This window comes from Bolinopsis microptera, chromosome 7, assembly GCF_026151205.1.
Source record: "Bolinopsis microptera isolate Bmic1 chromosome 7, MBARI_Bmic_1.0, whole genome shotgun sequence".
Lineage (NCBI taxonomy): Eukaryota > Metazoa > Ctenophora > Tentaculata > Lobata > Bolinopsidae > Bolinopsis > Bolinopsis microptera.
The window spans coordinates 15,393,237-15,412,304 of record NC_087078.1 but is presented as its reverse complement, the minus strand read 5'-3'; the positions used below and the strand labels follow the sequence as shown (position 1 = coordinate 15,412,304).

General features: G+C 39.2%; 2 protein-coding genes across 3 annotated transcripts in view; both read right to left on the bottom strand.

Moving 5' to 3' along the window:
* LOC134818419 (kynurenine 3-monooxygenase-like) overlaps nt 1-19,068 on the bottom strand; it is a 927,626-nt gene that overhangs the window by 611,784 nt on the left and 296,774 nt on the right. The window lies entirely within an intron of this gene.
* The window catches only part of LOC134818062 (sorting nexin-6-like), a 39,555-nt gene that overhangs the window by 2,704 nt on the left and 17,783 nt on the right, over nt 1-19,068 (bottom strand). For both annotated transcript variants that reach the window (XM_063827476.1, XM_063827475.1), the window contains 2 exons: nt 11,597-11,821; nt 3,668-3,858 (listed from right to left, as the gene is read on the bottom strand). In XM_063827476.1, coding sequence (XP_063683546.1) covers nt 3,668-3,858; nt 11,597-11,821 — 416 coding nt within the window. The remainder of the gene's footprint in view (nt 1-3,667; nt 3,859-11,596; nt 11,822-19,068) is intronic.

Here is a 19,068-nt window from a genome sequence, read left to right as displayed (position 1 = left end):
GTTCATTATTGGCCGAAAATATCTTTTTTTAAAATAATTTTTCTCGAAATTCTAATTTTTTAAGTTTTCAATGGCATAAAATGGCATAAAATGGCATAAAATGGAGACTATTTCTATGGAGAAAATGGAAAAACCTATGAGTAATTCTCCATTTTCTCCATTTATGCCATTGGCCCCCCCCCCCCATAAGAGGTATGTAATTTATATGATATCCAGCACAGTTACCATCTTTAAATAGGATAAATAAAGTAGTCTGTTCATCACAAGCCGTGAAATCATGTTCCATCTGCCACTTTCAAGATTATTTGTAGATGAAATTTAGCCAAAAAATACGGCATATGATTTTAGGTACCGTGATTTAGTAAGTAACACTTCGCCGGATTTAAGTCCAGAGGGGGTTAAGGCTCAAAAAAATGTAACTGCTTAACTTTTTTTTGATAATTGAGGTTAACCGATTCTTACAAAATTAATTAAACAACATTAAGGTTACTAAAATTGAGTTTAAGATGTTATTTCACTCCAAGAAACGGCCCCCGTTCAGCATTTCCAAACCCGCTCTTTCCACTCGGCTGCTGACGTCATAATATGTGAACGCTCCCAACCCACAACTCAATTGTTCAATATTCCTGCGCAAACTATCAGTATAATCATAAGTGTAGAATGTCCCTCATCACGTCGAGACCAATGGAATGGTCAATGGACATAATTAGTTGGTGCATAATAATATTATTTACTATAAAAGTTATTAAGAGTTTACAATTGAAATTTGTATCTGATGAGGGCGGTAGTAAAGTTGACCACAGCTATGCTTAAATAACCATATCATTTACAATTTAGTACTCAACTTTGAACTTATTTTCGATTTTTCACGTTTTGAGTAAGCCTTGAGTTGATCAGTACGATAAGGTAACTCAGAATGTAAATACATTTCATTTTGGTTTACGATTTTAATTTCACTCAGTAATACTAATAGGATAATTAAGCAGCCCATGGAAATGTCCGACGAAAAGGAACTAACCATGAAATCAGGAGCAGCAGCAACTGCAATCACGGTAACCATGAAATCATCTTCCACTGGTACATCTCCACAATCCAACTCTTGGACTAAACAGGACTACCTGATGGTCTCACTGGCGGTAATGATAAAGATCGGTGACGGTGTCGAGGCTTACCTCCCCGGAGTCATCACGCAGAAAGTTTCGTTTGAGCTCGGTATATCGGACTTTCAAGAGGGAATCCTAGCTGTGATACTCTTTTTGTTTTGGTCAATCGCAGTCTTGGTATCACTCTGGACTTCAGAAAGATTTGGGGAAAGAGTCACATTGCTTTTGTCACTCTATCTGTCCATAGGGTTCGCTATCCTGTGTGCGGTGGTTCCTAATTATTATACCCTCCTTCTCTCACGAGCCTTAACCGGTATCTGTATTGGTTTGAACGATGGTACTATTGGCATATTCCTCGCCAAGCTCCTTTCCTCCAAAGAAGTACTTACCCAAAGTTCCTTTATAGCAGAAGGTCTTGCTACTCCAGTCGGTGGAGCTTGGGTTTCAGTGCTCGGGTGGCTCCTTCTAGACCTCGTCAACTGGAGAGTTTTCGTTCTGCTCACTTCTATCCCACTCTTTGTCCCTCCAATCATCATGCTTCACTTTTGCATCGTTGAAAAGCCGGAGAGAGGAGAAAGTGAGCCAGTTGAGGAGATTAATATTGTTCCGACTGAAACTGCCAGCCTAGTCAGCACAGAACCACTGAGTCTCCTCAATTTTACCAATAGGGTCATAAAATCAAGTCTCTTTTTCTTCTCTAACCTTTGCGTTGGATATGGATGTATTATTCTTCTTCCATGGCTGATGAGAAGCTACAAGAAACGTCTTTCTCTTGAAAATGAGGAAATAGTGCAAGGTAACGATTTTCTAATACTGGTGGCAGTGAATGGTGCTAACGTGATAGGGAGACTCATAGGGTATTTCTTGTGGAGTCGAGTAAAGTTCCTGATCCTGCAATTTACGGTCACAGCAACAATAGCTTTGAGCTACGGTATTATTCTGGCAGATCCGGGCCTGATAGCTTCAGTGATGCTGTTAGGGCTCGCAAAGTTTTGTTACTCTATACAGGCTGTAGAGGTTGCTATACTGGCATACGATTACGGTTATTACGGGAAGTCACGGCTGGAGCTGGGGATTAACATAACCATGGCTAGTGGAATGATAGGGAGCATGTTAGGGACCTCTCTAGCTGCATTCCTGAATCCGTACACAGCAGTTGTGACCACCTTAGTGATAGTGTGTGTCGAGCTGGTGGTCATCTGCTTTATGAAGGAACGATTCTAATAACTTCAAGGACTGAGTGTTTGTAAAGAGTGAAACCTCTATATAATACCTTTTACCTTTTACGTAAGCTATTTAAATTTCTTTGGTTGTATCGGAACAGTTTTATTTACGTTGACCACTCTTTCACAGTTTATTATTAAGCTTTCAAGCAGTAAAATATTTTGTTTTCTGTATTCTTTCAGACTTCTACTTAAGTCTAGTTATACATTATTTTATCATATTTTATTTATCTAAGTTGTAGTATTGCCAAATCCCAGTTCAATTTGTAACGGAGTTTTATATTAACATTTAACAGGAAACGATGTAACAGAGTCGATATATTTTAATGTTGCCATGGGGTGCTAGTCCCCATACTATACATCGTAGTCCGGTAGTTTCATTGCGCCTTACATGACTCATTGACATTGCATTGGACACAAAACTATTTTATAGAAATAATTTACTATTGAAGAAAAGCAACTATTAACTACACGGTAATACAATTAAAAATTATTTAAATAATCAATAGGCCAGTCAATCACATGTTAACCTCAAAAACTTAATCGTAATACTGGGCAAATGTTTTATTACATGTACAACAATGTATTGATAAACCAATCCAAGTGTAATATGGTCTATAGCGAGGTTAACAATCATATTTTTACTACTACTACAATTAGATATCATGATAGTTAACCTCATTTTTAGACACATTTTGGTTTATGATATTGATTTTCCCGATATAAAGTATCTCAATAAACATCTTCTCACCTTAACGCAAAAATTGTATGGAGATGCTACTAAATTATAAATACGGAAAATAATGCAGAATTTGAGATTTTGGCAGTGAAATAAAAACACTAAAACTCGTTTTACTCGAAACGGTTTTTTCATACCAAAATCCTTAACTTGAGAAGACTGGCCACACCCAGAAGCTGAAACTTGGCACAGTTGTTCCTTGGGTTGTTGCGCAAAAACGTAATGTTTTAGAATTTAGAATTTTGCCTTCATCTTTGAAATATGAGGTTAACATTTTTTGAAAAATCGAATTTGGGGTAAAGTTAACCTTATATTTCAAGAACAAAGGCAAAAATCAAAATTCTCAAACATAACGTTTTTGCGTATATCTTTTCAAGTCTTTTCGAGTTAAGGTTTTTGAACTTTTTACAGTTTAAGTTTAAGTTTTACAATTTACATGTAATTACAGGTAAACCTCAATATTTGGCGCGATGCAAGGTCAGATTTTGGTCCGGTTTTTTTCTTCTTGTTCGTCTCCAGCAGCTCTGATAAAATATGTGAAAACCGGATAAACGACTTTTACCCCCCCCGCCCCCCCCCCCCTCTGGCCTTAATCTCCGTACCTGTAAAGTAAAGACTTCGCAGCTTGAGTTTCCCTTTGATAATACTTGAACAAATCCGTCAGTTTCAAATCTTCGTCAGTACTTGTTCTCTTTTGTAGTTTCTGGAGCGACTCGAATGTAATGGCACTTTGAGCCATGAAGCGCTGTAGAGAGGGGTCCCTTGTGGAGAGGAGGGCTAGACAACCTGCTACCTGAGGGAGGGAGCTAGTTAGTCACTACTCATCGTAATATTGGAGAGGAGGGCTAGACAACCTGCTACCTGAGGGAGGGAGCTAGTTAGTCACTACTTATCGTAATATTGGAGAGGAGGGCTAGACAACCTGCTACCTGAGGGAGGCAGCTAGTTAGTCACTACTCATCGTAATATTGGAGAGGAGGGCTAGACAACCTGCTACCTGAGGGAGGGAGCTAGTTAGTCACTACTCATCGTAATATTGGAGAGGAGGGCTAGACAACCTGCTACCTGAGGGAGGGAGCTAGTTAGTCACTACTCATCGTAATATTGGAGAGGAGGGCTAGACAACCTGCTACCTGAGGGAGGGAGCTAGTTAGTCACCTACTCATCGTAATATTGGAGAGGAGGGCTAGACAACCTGCTACCTGAGGGAGGGAGCTAGTTAGTCACTACTCATCGTAATATTGGAGAGGAGGGCTAGACAACCTGCTACCTGAGGGAGGGAGCTAGTTAGTCACTACTCATCGTAATATTGGAGAGGAGGGCTAGACAACCTGCTACCTGAGGGAGGGAGCTAGTTAGTCACTACTCATCGTAATATTGGAGAGGAGGGCTAGACAACCTGCTACCTGAGGGAGGGAGCTAGTTAGTCACTACTTATCGTAATATTGGAGAGGAGGGCTAGACAACCTGCTACCTGAGGGAGGGAGCTAGTTAGTCACTACTTATCGTAATATTGGAGAGGAGGGCTAGACAACCTGCTACCTGAGGGAGGGAGCTAGTTAGTCACTACTCATCGTAATATTGGAGAGGAGGGCTAGACAACCTGCTACCTGAGGGAGGGAGCTAGTTAGTCACTACTTATCGTAATATTGGAGAGGAGGGCTAGACAACCTGCTACCTGAGGGAGGGAGCTAGTTAGTCACTACTTATCGTAATATTGGAGAGGAGGGCTAGACAACCTGCTACCTGAGGGAGGGAGCTAGTTAGTCACTACTCATCGTAATATTGGAGAGGAGGGCTAGACAACCTGCTACCTGAGGGAGGGAGCTAGTTAGTCACTACTCATCGTAATATTGGAGAGGAGGGCTAGACAACCTGCTACCTGAGGGAGGGAGCTAGTTAGTCACTACTCATCGTAATATTGGAGAGGAGGGCTAGACAACCTGCTACCTGAGGGAGGGAGCTAGTTAGTCACTACTCATCGTAATATTGGAGAGGAGGGCTAGACAACCTGCTACCTGAGGGAGGGAGCTAGTTAGTCACTACTTATCGTAATATTGGAGAGGAGGGCTAGACAACCTGCTACCTGAGGGAGGGAGCTAGTTAGTCACTACTCATCGTAATATTGGAGAGGAGGGCTAGACAACCTGCTACCTGAGGGAGGGAGCTAGTTAGTCACTACTTATCGTAATATTGGAGAGGAGGGCTAGACAACCTGCTACCTGAGGGAGGGAGCTAGTTAGTCACTACTTATCGTAATATTGGAGAGGAGGGCTAGACAACCTGCTACCTGAGGGAGGGAGCTAGTTAGTCACTACTCATCGTAATATTGGAGAGGAGGGCTAGACAACCTGCTACCTGAGGGAGGGAGCTAGTTAGTCACTACTTATCGTAATATTGGAGAGGAGGGCTAGACAACCTGCTACCTGAGGGAGGGAGCTAGTTAGTCACTACTCATCGTAATATTGGAGAGGAGGGCTAGACAACCTGCTACCTGAGGGAGGGAGCTAGTTAGTCACTACTCATCGTAATATTGGAGAGGAGGGCTAGACAACCTGCTACCTGAGGGAGGGAGCTAGTTAGTCACTACTTATCGTAATATTGGAGAGGAGGGCTAGACAACCTGCTACCTGAGGGAGGGAGCTAGTTAGTCACTACTCATCGTAATATTGGAGAGGAGGGCTAGACAACCTGCTACCTGAGGGAGGGAGCTAGTTAGTCACTACTCATCGTAATATTGGAGAGGAGGGCTAGACAACCTGCTACCTGAGGGAGGGAGCTAGTTAGTCACTACTCATCGTAATATTGGAGAGGAGGGCTAGACAACCTGCTACCTGAGGGAGGGAGCTAGTTAGTCACTACTCATCGTAATATTGGAGAGGAGGGCTAGACAACCTGCTACCTGAGGGAGGGAGCTAGTTAGTCACTACTTATCGTAATATTGGAGAGGAGGGCTAGACAACCTGCTACCTGAGGGAGGGAGCTAGTTAGTCACTACTCATCGTAATATTGGAGAGGAGGGCTAGACAACCTGCTACCTGAGGGAGGGAGCTAGTTAGTCACTACTCATCGTAATATTGGAGAGGAGGGCTAGACAACCTGCTACCTGAGGGAGGGAGCTAGTTAGTCACTACTCATCGTAATATTGGAGAGGAGGGCTAGACAACCTGCTACCTGAGGGAGGGAGCTAGTTAGTCACTACTCATCGTAATATTGGAGAGGAGGGCTAGACAACCTGCTACCTGAGGGAGGGAGCTAGTTAGTCACTACTCATCGTAATATTGGAGAGGAGGGCTAGACAACCTGCTACCTGAGGGAGGGAGCTAGTTAGTCACTACTCATCGTAATATTGGAGAGGAGGGCTAGACAACCTGCTACCTGAGGGAGGGAGCTAGTTAGTCACTACTCATCGTAATATTGGAGAGGAGGGCTAGACAACCTGCTACCTGAGGGAGGGAGCTAGTTAGTCACTACTCATCGTAATATTGGAGAGGAGGGCTAGACAACCTGCTACCTGAGGGAGGGAGCTAGTTAGTCACTACTTATCGTAATATTGGAGAGGAGGGCTAGACAACCTGCTACCTGAGGGAGGGAGCTAGTTAGTCACTACTTATCGTAATATTGGAGAGGAGGGCTAGACAACCTGCTACCTGAGGGAGGGAGCTAGTTAGTCACTACTCATCGTAATATTGGAGAGGAGGGCTAGACAACCTGCTACCTGAGGGAGGGAGCTAGTTAGTCACTACTTATCGTAATATTGGAGAGGAGGGCTAGACAACCTGCTACCTGAGGGAGGGAGCTAGTTAGTCACTACTTATCGTAATATTGGAGAGGAGGGCTAGACAACCTGCTACCTGAGGGAGGGAGCTAGTTAGTTACTACTTATCTTAATATTGGAGAGGAGGGCTAGACAACCTGCTACCTGAGGGAGGGAGCTAGTTAGTTACTACTTATCTTAATATTGGAGAGGAGGGCTAGACAACCTGCTACCTGAGGGAGGGAGCTAGTTAGTCACCACTCATCGTAATATTGGAGAGGAGGGCTAGACAACCTGCTACCTGAGGGAGGGAGCTAGTTAGTCACTACTTATCTTAATATTGGAGAGGAGGGCTAGACAACCTGCTACCTGAGGGAGGGAGCTAGTTAGTCACTACTCATCGTAATATTGGAGAGGAGGGCTAGACAACCTGCTACCTGAGGGAGGGAGCTAGTTAGTCACTACTCATCTTAATATTGGAGAGGAGGGCTAGACAACCTGCTACCTGAGGGAGGGAGCTAGTTAGTCACTACTCATCGTAATATTGGAGAGGAGGGCTAGACAACCTGCTACCTGAGGGAGGGAGCTAGTTAGTCACTACTCATCGTAATATTGGAGAGGAGGGCTAGACAACCAGCTACCTGAGGGAGGGAGCTAGTTAGTCACTACTTATCGTAATATTGGAGAGGAGGGCTAGACAACCTGCTACCTGAGGGAGGGAGCTAGTTAGTCACTACTCATCGTAATATTGGAGAGGAGGGCTAGACAACCTGCTACCTGAGGGAGGGAGCTAGTTAGTCACTACTCATCGTAATATTGGAGAGGAGGGCTAGACAACCTGCTACCTGAGGGAGGGAGCTAGTTAGTCACTACTCATCGTAATATTGGAGAGGAGGGCTAGACAACCTGCTACCTGAGGGAGGGAGCTAGTTAGTCACTACTCATCGTAATATTGGAGAGGAGGGCTAGACAACCTGCTACCTGAGGGAGGGAGCTAGTTAGTCACTACTCATCGTAATATTGGAGAGGAGGGCTAGACAACCTGCTACCTGAGGGGGGGAGCTAGTTAGTCACTACTTATCGTAATATTGGAGAGGAGGGCTAGACAACCTGCTACCTGAGGGAGGGAGCTAGTTAGTCACTACTAATATTGAGTATACGTTATCTTAAGTAGAATATTTGTACACGGTAGATTTTGTCGCTAATTGATACTGTGGCGAGCAGATGGATTGTATTGGTGGTTGTGGAAAATAATAATGATATTACTTGTTACAAATGTATATTGTATATTAATGCTTTTCATACAAGTTACAACAAAGTCTTCATGTTATGTATTCTGGGTTTGGACAGGATATTACCCGCTTAAAATATTTCCATCACGATACATAATACTCAATAAATGTAATAGATTTGTAGTGTTGTAATTAGTTTTAAATATGTTATGATATATTGATGAGGGTACATTGCCATTGGCACGCCAAAGGAACTGAGTGCAGCATAAGTCAACCTAGGAAGACTTTGATATAGTGTGTAGTGATATACTTATTACTTAAATATTAGTAACTTCCCAGAGGACCGAATTGGGACCAGGTCTAAAGTTACTTTCATCAGGGAACAATTTAACTGACCTAGCTAGGAATATCAAATTAGAACCCAATTTGACCCAGTTGCCACACAGTTAACACGTCTAGCCTAACAACAACCAATCACAAATCATTTAAAAATCACATGACACTTCATTCACCCCCCATAGCCGTCCGTGGTCCGTGGTCTCACATCTAATTGGTTTTTCGTAGAAACTTCTCATAGTCATACGCAACGGTTTTGTAAAAGCGCCTTTATATTATATTAATCATTATTATATATTAATACAATATAATACAATGTCCGTGATTTAAACCTTTCGAGCCACCCACCTAACTCGTGTATTACTTCAATTGAATCGAGTTGCCTCTCGAGTACCCCTCGATTCTCGAGATCCCGATTACAGAGTACAACAGTACACAACTTAATACGATAATAATTGATATATTGATTTTGTTATTAATTGTGTAGTCATATGGGCGACAGTATTGAAACTGCTACCGGACAACTGAACCCAATTAAGACATTTAGATTAACCCTAACTCTAAAGTCTAACCCTTACCCTAACCCTAACCCTGACCCTGACCCTAACCTCAACCCTAACCCTAACCCTAACCCTAACCAATTAAGCTGATTGGTAAGTGGGAATTATGTTCAATTGGGTTCAGTTGTCGGCCACCCGTTGAAACTAAACACTGGTAATCTTTGTTGAGTATCTTTCATCGTATTACGCGTCATCCTAGTTGAGATCGTTCTAATTTCTGTTACTTTCATTCTTTCATTTGTTTGTTTATCCCCATTAAATCTGAGACAAATTTATTTGTTTCTTTTTAATTTTATGGCCGGGATAATAAGTCGACTTAACTAAATCCGATGTGCAACGGGAACCGTACCCACGAATCTCATACTAAATGTGAACTAAATTAGCTTGGCTTTTAAATGGTTAAAGATTGTAACTTGTAAGATTCTGCAATCTGCATTTAACTAATAGCCTGATTTCTACCATTCAGATACCTGATGTAAATGAAGTTAGTTACGAAGATATAACAACATCGATAAATCAAGTAACAGCGGTACCAAGATGGTCGGCGATCTGAAGACACAGATCTTAACTAATGAAGAACATCAAGACAAACCATTCGAATGTAATCATTGCGATTACCGAGCTAAATACAAACCTCACCTAGAAGCTCACATTCGCACTCACACTGGAGAGAGACCTTATGAGTGCGAAAAGTGTGACTATCACGCCGTCCAGAAATCTCAGTTGAAAGTACATATGCTGTCTCACTCAGCAGCTGATAGGCGTTACAAGTGTGATTTGTGTGACTATGCCTCTGCATACAAATCTACATTAGGATCACACAGACTCACTCACACTGGTGAGCGACCCTTTAAGTGTGACTTGTGTGATTACTCAGCAAAACAGTCGGCTCATCTTAAACAACATATGGTTACGCATACCGGAAAGAAACCTATTCATTGTGAAAAATGTGATTATTCGACCAACAGAGTTGACAACTTGAGAAGCCACGAGCTCACCCATTCTATAGAACGACACTTTAAATGTGATCTGTGTGATTATGCTGCAACACAAAGACAAGGCTTGACATCGCATAAACGTACTCACACAGGTGAACGGCCTTACAAGTGTGATTTGTGTGATTATTCAACGACCCAGAGCAGTCACCTGACCCAGCATAGACGAACTCACACAGGGGAGAAGCCATATGAATGTGAGGAATGTGACTACAGATCAGCCACTAAAGGAGCTGTGGAGAGTCATAAACTAACCCACAGCGATGTTCGTCAACATGAGTGTGATAAATGCGAATACCGAACCAAATTGAAATCTAATTTGAAAATTCACAAGTTGTCTCATACCAGTGAAAGAAATTGGAATTGCGATGAGTGTGATCACGCCTCAAAGACTCTTTTTCAGCTGAAGACTCACAAACTAACTCACTCTGACAAAAAACCCTTTGAATGCCCCAAATGTGACTATAAAGCAACTTCGAAGAAGAATCTAAATGCACATGCAGCTACTAGGCATTCAAACAAAAACGGAAGGCCGTTCAAATGTAAACACTGCGATTACAGTGCTCGAACCAAAAGTACACTCATCCGACATATTGAGAATATCCACGAAGGTTCGCAAGAAAAACTATTCGAGTGCGACAAATGCGACTTCAGGTCAAAATCCAAAAGCAACCTGAAATTGCACGAAAGAGTACATACTGCAGAAAGGCCATGGGTTTGTAATGAATGTGATCATGCTTCAAAAACTAAATCAGGATTGAAGAACCACAAACTCACTCACTCTGGCAAAAGACCATTCCCATGTGAGTACTGTGAGTACAGTGCTCGACAGAAGAAACATCTCACAAATCACGTAAAGAAGATCCACGAGGCACCGAAGAAAAGAAAACTTGTCGACGAACGTTCTGAGGATAAAGAACAAGAAATAAACTCGTTGCAGGATTTACAGATGTTATCAGACGAGGAATGTGACTAACAAATTATTAGGAGAATGCAAAAGAAAACATGGACGCCATTGGACGGGAGATAACAGTTTGCTTCATTTTTGATTTCTTAGTTATCGGACCAATATTTGTTTCTGATCAAACCAACTCTACTTGTTCCATGAACTCTGGAATTGAAATGGTATAACGAAATACAACGCAAAGACTTTATGTCATCTCACTGCAGACGATGTTTCTCTCAGCTATTATGATTATCAAATTTTACACAAATCTGAAGTAGTTAACGATAAACATCCTGAAGATATGATAAGTCTACAAAGAAGAAGCTATTTTAACAACATATATCCCTATAGCCAACACGGAACAATGTTTGAAGATTCTATAATTTTCCTAATTGTGTTCTCGATAATGATTATTATATTTATCTATTAGATTGAAACTGATTCTGGATCAATGACTTCATTATTTCTAAATATATACCATTAATCAAGACACATAATTGAACAGTCGTTGAGTGGTTTGGTTAACAAAGTTCAAAGTGAGAGCGTACATACATTCCGTAACATTACTGTAATGGACATTATACATTGTATGAAGCTATGAGTAGCAAAATGGTACACTCGAGACGTTATCATGTTACAGCTAAACAGTAAACGTGCTAAGGAAATTAAGATCAGCAAAGAAACACAAAATATGACAAATCATACCTGCATATAATCGAAACTGAGCCCGTTAGTAGAAGCAGAAAGAGATTCACTCTTTTTGGTAGTTTCCTTGATTCTCAGATGGTAGTCCTCGAGAAACGTCCTCCTCTCGATGAAAAACTCGTCTTTGTCTTTTTGTCCGGAAAGTAGAGCCTCGTCCACATTCTTTGTCATGCTTTTGAAGAATCCACCGATTATCTCCTTCTTGTTCTTTGAGCGCACTTTAAGCTGAAGTGGGATTGTTTCAAACATTGTACTTTGAGATTAATTAATGGAGGGGGGGACAACGTACGAGTTTTTGGGGACATTAGCGAAACATTGACGGACATTGGTGGGCTCGGACGGACATTAACGGACAAACATTATGAGAATTTTTCACATGATTTGGAAAATATTTTCGGCTAATAATGAACAGGGTACCATGAAACATGGATAAAAGTGGTTTTCAGAAAAACTTTGAAACATTTTTTGACAGAGTCATTCTCGATACGTACCTCCCGTATCGAGAGCTGCCGATTCCGAGCTCGTGTTGCAAAGGGGAGGCCTGCCTTCCGAGATCGCATTACCAGGGGGAAACTTCGAGTCCAAAATTGTGTATCGAGGGGTAGGCGCGGACTTCGAAAAGTCCGCAATCACTACTCGCGAGAGCGTAAAAATAGGTTTTTGCTTAATAACTCACTCATTAACTAACTACCTGACGTCGGAGGACTTTGAAATTATGCTCTACCCTACTCAATATGATGATTTTGAACATGTTAATGCCTGAAACGAGGCACCTGGCTCAATCAGAAGCCGAGATAATTTTCCTAATTGTGTTTTCGATTATTATATTTATCTATTAGATTGAAACTGATTCTGGAACAATGACTTCATTATTTCTAAATATATACCATTAATCAAGACACATAATTGAACAGTCGTTGAGTGATTTGGTTAACAAAGTTCAAAGTGAGAGCGTACATACATTCCGTAACGTTATCCTAATGGACATTATACAATGTATAATATATATAATATACATTGTATGAAGGTATGAGTAGCAAAATGGTACACTCGAGACGTTAATGAACAAAATCACCCACATCTCAGTTCGCGATATTTGCAAACACTGATTTCGCTCAAAACAATAGAACTCAATAGAGTTTCAATATTTTTACATGAAATTTTCAGAATCAGCGTAGAATCGCATTTTGACCTTAAGTTTTGTAGTGGAATTTTGAGTGAGGCCTTTAAAAACATTTGCCGGGCATTTTGCGATTATTTGAACACGAATCCACAGTTAGGTAGATACTGAGCTGATAATCATAAAGAATGTGTAGTATAGACTTACCTTCCATATAAAGTTGGTTTCATTCAAAAATATTGATATTTGACCAATTTATGGGCCAAAATCGATCAAATTTGGTGCGTATGCCCAAATATGGTATTGTGGTTTTTGGCTCATAACTCAGTCATTTTTTGTCCAATCTTGATGAAAATCATATACGAGTTCAGGGGACCACTAGCTACAAGTAAAACACCTAAAATCTGGGTTTTGGGCATGTTCAGGGTATTTGGCTAAATTATGCCTAATTTGGACAAAATATGGGCGTGGCACTGGCTGCCCCGCGGGCACCGTTTGGCGGTTGGGGTCCGAGACCCCCTCAAAAGTTCGGTCACCGGTCCTAGTTTTTTGGTCAACTGCTTTCTCGAAACCAAGTTTTACAAAAAAATCAGGGTGAAACCCCCCCCCCCTCTCTTCTGTTAATTTAGAGAGACAAGTTTTTAGCATGATATCCATAGATTTCATTTTTCATGGGCTCGTTCCACATTATCATTAGATCTCCTCTCGAGACCTAATTACGGATTATAAAGTCCAAATCTCAGACAAATTGAGCACATGGACCAGATGCAAGAACATGTCATTCTTCTCTGGCAAATAATACCTTTTGAAAGTTCTCAACTACGCCTTTATAATTCTAACAAACTCTTTGTACTGTAAGACCCACTTGATGGCCATGATGCAGATGGAACAGACAAAATTGATAAATGATCGATTATCGACTGTTCGAGCTTTTTTCGATCAAAGTATTTATTTTTTGTACCGTTACCGGCCAGGCACTCTTTATTTTCATTACAAGCCCTATATTTCGTAGGGAAACTAGAAATATTTGAAATATGTTAGACTTCAGAGATTATGTGAAATTTGATTAGTTACATTAATAAGTGTCGATAACATCACCGTGACCAAACATTTCCCAGGATAATATGGCTACGAATCAACCTTGGATAATTCTACTAACAGTAACTGCCAGTGTCATAAGCTTTGTTGGGATTATTGTAAACTGTTTGTCGCTCTCCTACTTCATCAGAAAACAAAATAAAGGGTTGGGAGATAAACTGCTGATGTTACTTAATGTATGTGATTTGCTGGTATGTGCGATGTATATGCCTCGTGCATTATCACCATTATATTCTTTATATAATCAGATAATTACTCAAAGTATTTTCGATATATTTTTTCATTGCACAGTATTTGCAACATGTCTTATAAGCGTAACCAGAGCAATCAAAGTTGTTCGACCTTTTTTCTCCATAAGGGGATCTTGGGTTGCAGCAAGTTTCTTTCTCTATTGTCTTTGTGAGACGGCATTACAAACTGTCTATTGCTGGTATTTTTTGTTATTTTAAGAGAATATAACGATCGTTTTGTATATGCCCTATATTATATGACGATGGTAATTTACTCGACGATCACTCTGAATGTAATCACCGTGTTCATCTCGACCATGATTACAGCATATCGTTTGATGAATAGCAAGATTCAAGGCACAATATCTGAAAGTAATCGGCATGCAACAGTGACCATACTTATCTAGTCAACAACATTTTGCCTTCTTAATTTATCACTCATCTTTGATTTTGTGTTTTTTTTATTCGTTAATTTCGGGACACTTGAAACAACATATAATAACTTGATAATCGTGTTCTATTACATCACATGGAACGTAATAGTCTGCGCTAATTCAGCAGTAAACCCCATTATCTATCTGACACGAAAAGAAGATATGAGACAATATGTATCAGAAACTTGCAGGACTATGGTGGGATGGTTTAGAACTATGTCACGTGATAGTGGACTAAATGATACTGGATCACAGAACAATAGACCGCAGGAAAGCAATGTGGGGTTGGCCATGAGAAACTTGAATGCTCATAATCCCCGTTTGGACATTGAAAATTGCCCAGATATTATTCCTGATGCCTCTACTAATCTGCGATTTTCTTAATTTGTTGTTTTGAATTAATATAAAAAGTATGATTCCATTAAATACATCATAATTTAAAGACCGAGATATTTATTTAAATAATTTACATGATTTAAATTATTTTAGAAGACCCTTTGGAGAGGAACGAAATACAATTAAAATATTAAATGTTTTAGAAAGATTTTTCGCATAAATGTTGATTTTTGACTATTATATATTATAATATAATATATTATATTTGTTGTTGAAAACTGTATTAATATACAGGGGGGGGGGGTCTAAGGGGAACTTTGGGGAATTTTGGGGAACTTTTTTTTGGGAACTTCAGGATTCCTGGGGGACTTTCCCAAAGTTCCCCAAAAAAATTATCATGCCAAAAAAATTATCATGCTGCAAGTATCAACAAGTAAGTTAAGATTCAATACCTTATAATAACATACATGTTAATGGGTATTAATGTATATTAGAGAAATTTTGAATAATTTTGGGAAATTTTGGGGAGTTTTGGGTAACTTCAGAAATCTTGGGGGACTTTCCCAAAGTTCCCCTTGGACCCCCCCCCCCCCCCCCCTATACAATATACATATATAAACTTTAAATATTGCTTTGAATTACAATCAACGAATATTGATTAAAAAATGTATGTATTCAGAGATTATGTGGACTTTGATTAGTTACATTATAAGTGTCGAAAAAATCACTGTGACCAAACATTTCCCAGGATAATATGGCTATGGAACCTTGGATGATTCTACTAATAGTAACTGCCAGTGTCATAAGCTTTGTTGGGATTATTGTAAACTGTTTGTCGCTCTCCTACTTCATCAGAAAACAAAATAAAGGGTTGGGAGATAAACTACTGATGTTACTTAATGTATGTGATTTGCTGGTATGTGCGATGTATTTCCCTCGTGCATTATCACCATTATATTCTATATATAATCAGATAATTACTCAAAGTATTTTCGAAATATTTTTTCATTGCACAGTATTTGCAACATGTCTTATGAGCGTAACCAGAGCAATCAAAGTTGTTCGACCTTTTTTCTCCATAAGGGGATCTTGGGTTGCAGCAAGTTTCTTTCTCTATTGTCTTTGTGAGACGGCATTAAAAACTGTCTATTGCTGGTATTATTTGTTATTTGTAGGAGGATATAAAGTATATAATAAGTATGTAAATGCCATATATTACATTGCGATGGGAATTCACTTGACGATCATTTTGAATGTAATCACAGTGTTCATCTCGACCATGATTACAACATATCGTTTGATGAATAGCAAGATTCAAGGCACAACATCTGATAGTAATCGGCATGCAACGGTGACCATACTTATCTTGTCAACAACATTTTGCCTTCTTAATTTATCAGTCATCTTTACTTTTGTGTTAGAATTATTCGTTTATTTCGGGATACTTGATAGTAGCGAAACAACTGATAACTTGATGGTCGTGTTCTATAACATCACATGGAACGTAATGGTCGGCGCTAATTCAGCAGTAAACCCCATTATCTATCTGACACGAAAAGAAGATATGAGACGACATGTATCAGAAACTTGCAGGACTATGGTGGGATGGTTTAGAACTAGGTCACGTGATAGTGGACTAAATGATACTGGATCACAGAACAATAGACCGCAGGAAAGCAATGTGGGGTTGGCCATGAGAAACTTGAATGCTCATAATCCCCGTTTGGACATTGAAAATTGCCCAGATATTATTCCTGATACCTCTACTAATCTGTGATTTTCTTAATTTGTTGTTTTGAAGTAATATAAAACGTATGATTCCATTAAATAGTACATCAAAATTTAAAGACCGAGATATCTATTTAAATAATTTACATGATTTAAATTTTTTTAGAAGACTCTTTGGAGAGGAATGAAATACAATTAAAATATTAAATGTTTAAGAAAGATTTTTCGCATAAATGTTGATTTTTGACTATTTGTTGTTGAAAACTATATTAATATACACGTATAAACTTTAAACATTGCTTTGAATTACAATCAACTAATATCGATTAAAAAATGTATGTATATACATTTTATAAATCGATACACGCACTCTTTACTGCCATTACAAGCTCCATATTTTATAGTGCAACTAGAAATATTTGAAATATGATAGACTTCAGAGATCATGTGAAATTTGATTAGTTACATTATAAGTGTCTAAAACATCACCGTGACCAAACATTTCCCAGGATAATATGGCTATGAATCAACCTTGGATGATTCCACTAACAGTAACTGCCAGTGTCATAAGCTTTGTTGGGATTATTGTAAACTGTTTGTCGCTCTCCTACTTCATCACAAAACAAAATAAAGGGTTGGGAGATAAACTGCTGATGTTACTTAATGTATGTGATTTGCTGGTATGTGCGATGTATTTGCCTCGTGCATTATCACAATCATGTTCTTTATATATTCAGATAGTTACTCAAGGTATTTTCCTAATTTTCTTTAATTGCACAGTATTTGCAACATGTCTTATAAGCGTAACCAGAGCAATCAAAGTTGTTCAACCTTTTTTCTCCATAAGAGGATCTTGGGTTGCAGCAAGTTTCTTTCTCTATTGTCTTTGTGAGACGGCATTACAAACTGTCTTACGCTGGTGTAATTTGTTACATTTAAGAGAATATAAATTATGTGTATATGCCATATATTACATTCCGTTGGCAATTATCTCGACGATCTTTTCAAATGTATTCATAGTTTTCATCTCGACCATGATTACAGCATATCGTTTGATGAATAGCAAGATTCAAGGCACAATATCTGATAGTAATCGGCATGCAACGGTGACCATACTTATCTTGTCAACAACATTTTGCCTTTTTGATTTATCATTCATCTTTTATTCTGTGTTAGAATTATTCGTTTATATTTTCGGGATAATTGATCTTGACGAAACAACTGATAACTTGGTGGACGTGTTCTATTACATCACATGGAACATAATGGTCTGCGCTAATTTAGCAGTAAACCCCATTATCTATCTGACACGAAAAGAAGATATGAGACGACATGTATCAGAAACTTGCAAGACTATGGTAGGATGGTTTAGAACTAGGTCACGTGATAGTGGACTAAATGATACTGGATCACAGAACAATAGACCGCAGGAAAGCAATGTGGGGTTGGCTATGAGAAACTTGAATGCTCATAATCCCCGTTTGGACATTGAAAATTGCCCAGATATTATTCCTGATACCTCTACTAATCTGTGATTTTCTTAATTTGTTGTTTTGAAATAATATAAAAAGTATGATTCCATTAAATAGTACATCATAATAAGACCGAGATATTTGTTTATATAATTTACATGATTTAAATTTTTTTAGAAGACTCTTAGGAGAGGAATGAAATACAATTAAGATATTAAATGCTTTAGAAAGATTTTCGCATAAATGTTGATTTTTGACTATTTGTTGTTGAAAACTGTATTAATATAATACATGTATAAACATTAAATATTGCTTCGAATTACAATCAACGAATATCGATTAAAAAATGTATGTATACATTTTATAAATCGATACACGCAATCTTTACACCTTTACTGCCATTACAAGCTCCATATTTTGTAGGGTAGCTAGAAACATTTGAAATATCAAATAGGTTAGACTTCAGAGATCATGCGAAATTTTATTAGTTACATTTTGAGTGTCGAAAACATCACTATAATATAGTGATGTTATAACTACATATTTATAGCTGTATTTCCGGGAATTATATGCACTAAAACTCGTCGATACTGAGAGCTGATAATTTGCAGATTGTTCCCGCAAGGAACCGAAGGTATTATCAGCAAATACTGCGAGTCATTTCAGACTGGCTGGCGGGAAGTTACAAAACAAATTACAGTGGCGCACTATATATTACACACTATATTGTATCATGCGCACGCATCATATTACACATCTTAAACGAGCCACCGTCAATAGTTATATATAATAACAAATAATACCTTCGCTTCTTCAGGCCGCAAATTCCCTCCAGCAAGCTGTCGGGAATTATCACGCGTAGCCCTCAAAAGCGGAGGTATTATTGTATTATAATGGGTTTAGAACTAGGTCACGTGATAGTGGACTAAAGGAGGGGGTGACATCTCCGCCAATTTCCGCTCCTTTTTGGATTCTATGAGACAACATACGTGTTTTTTGGGACATTAGCGGACATTGACGGACATTGGTGGGCTCGGACGGACATTGGCCGACA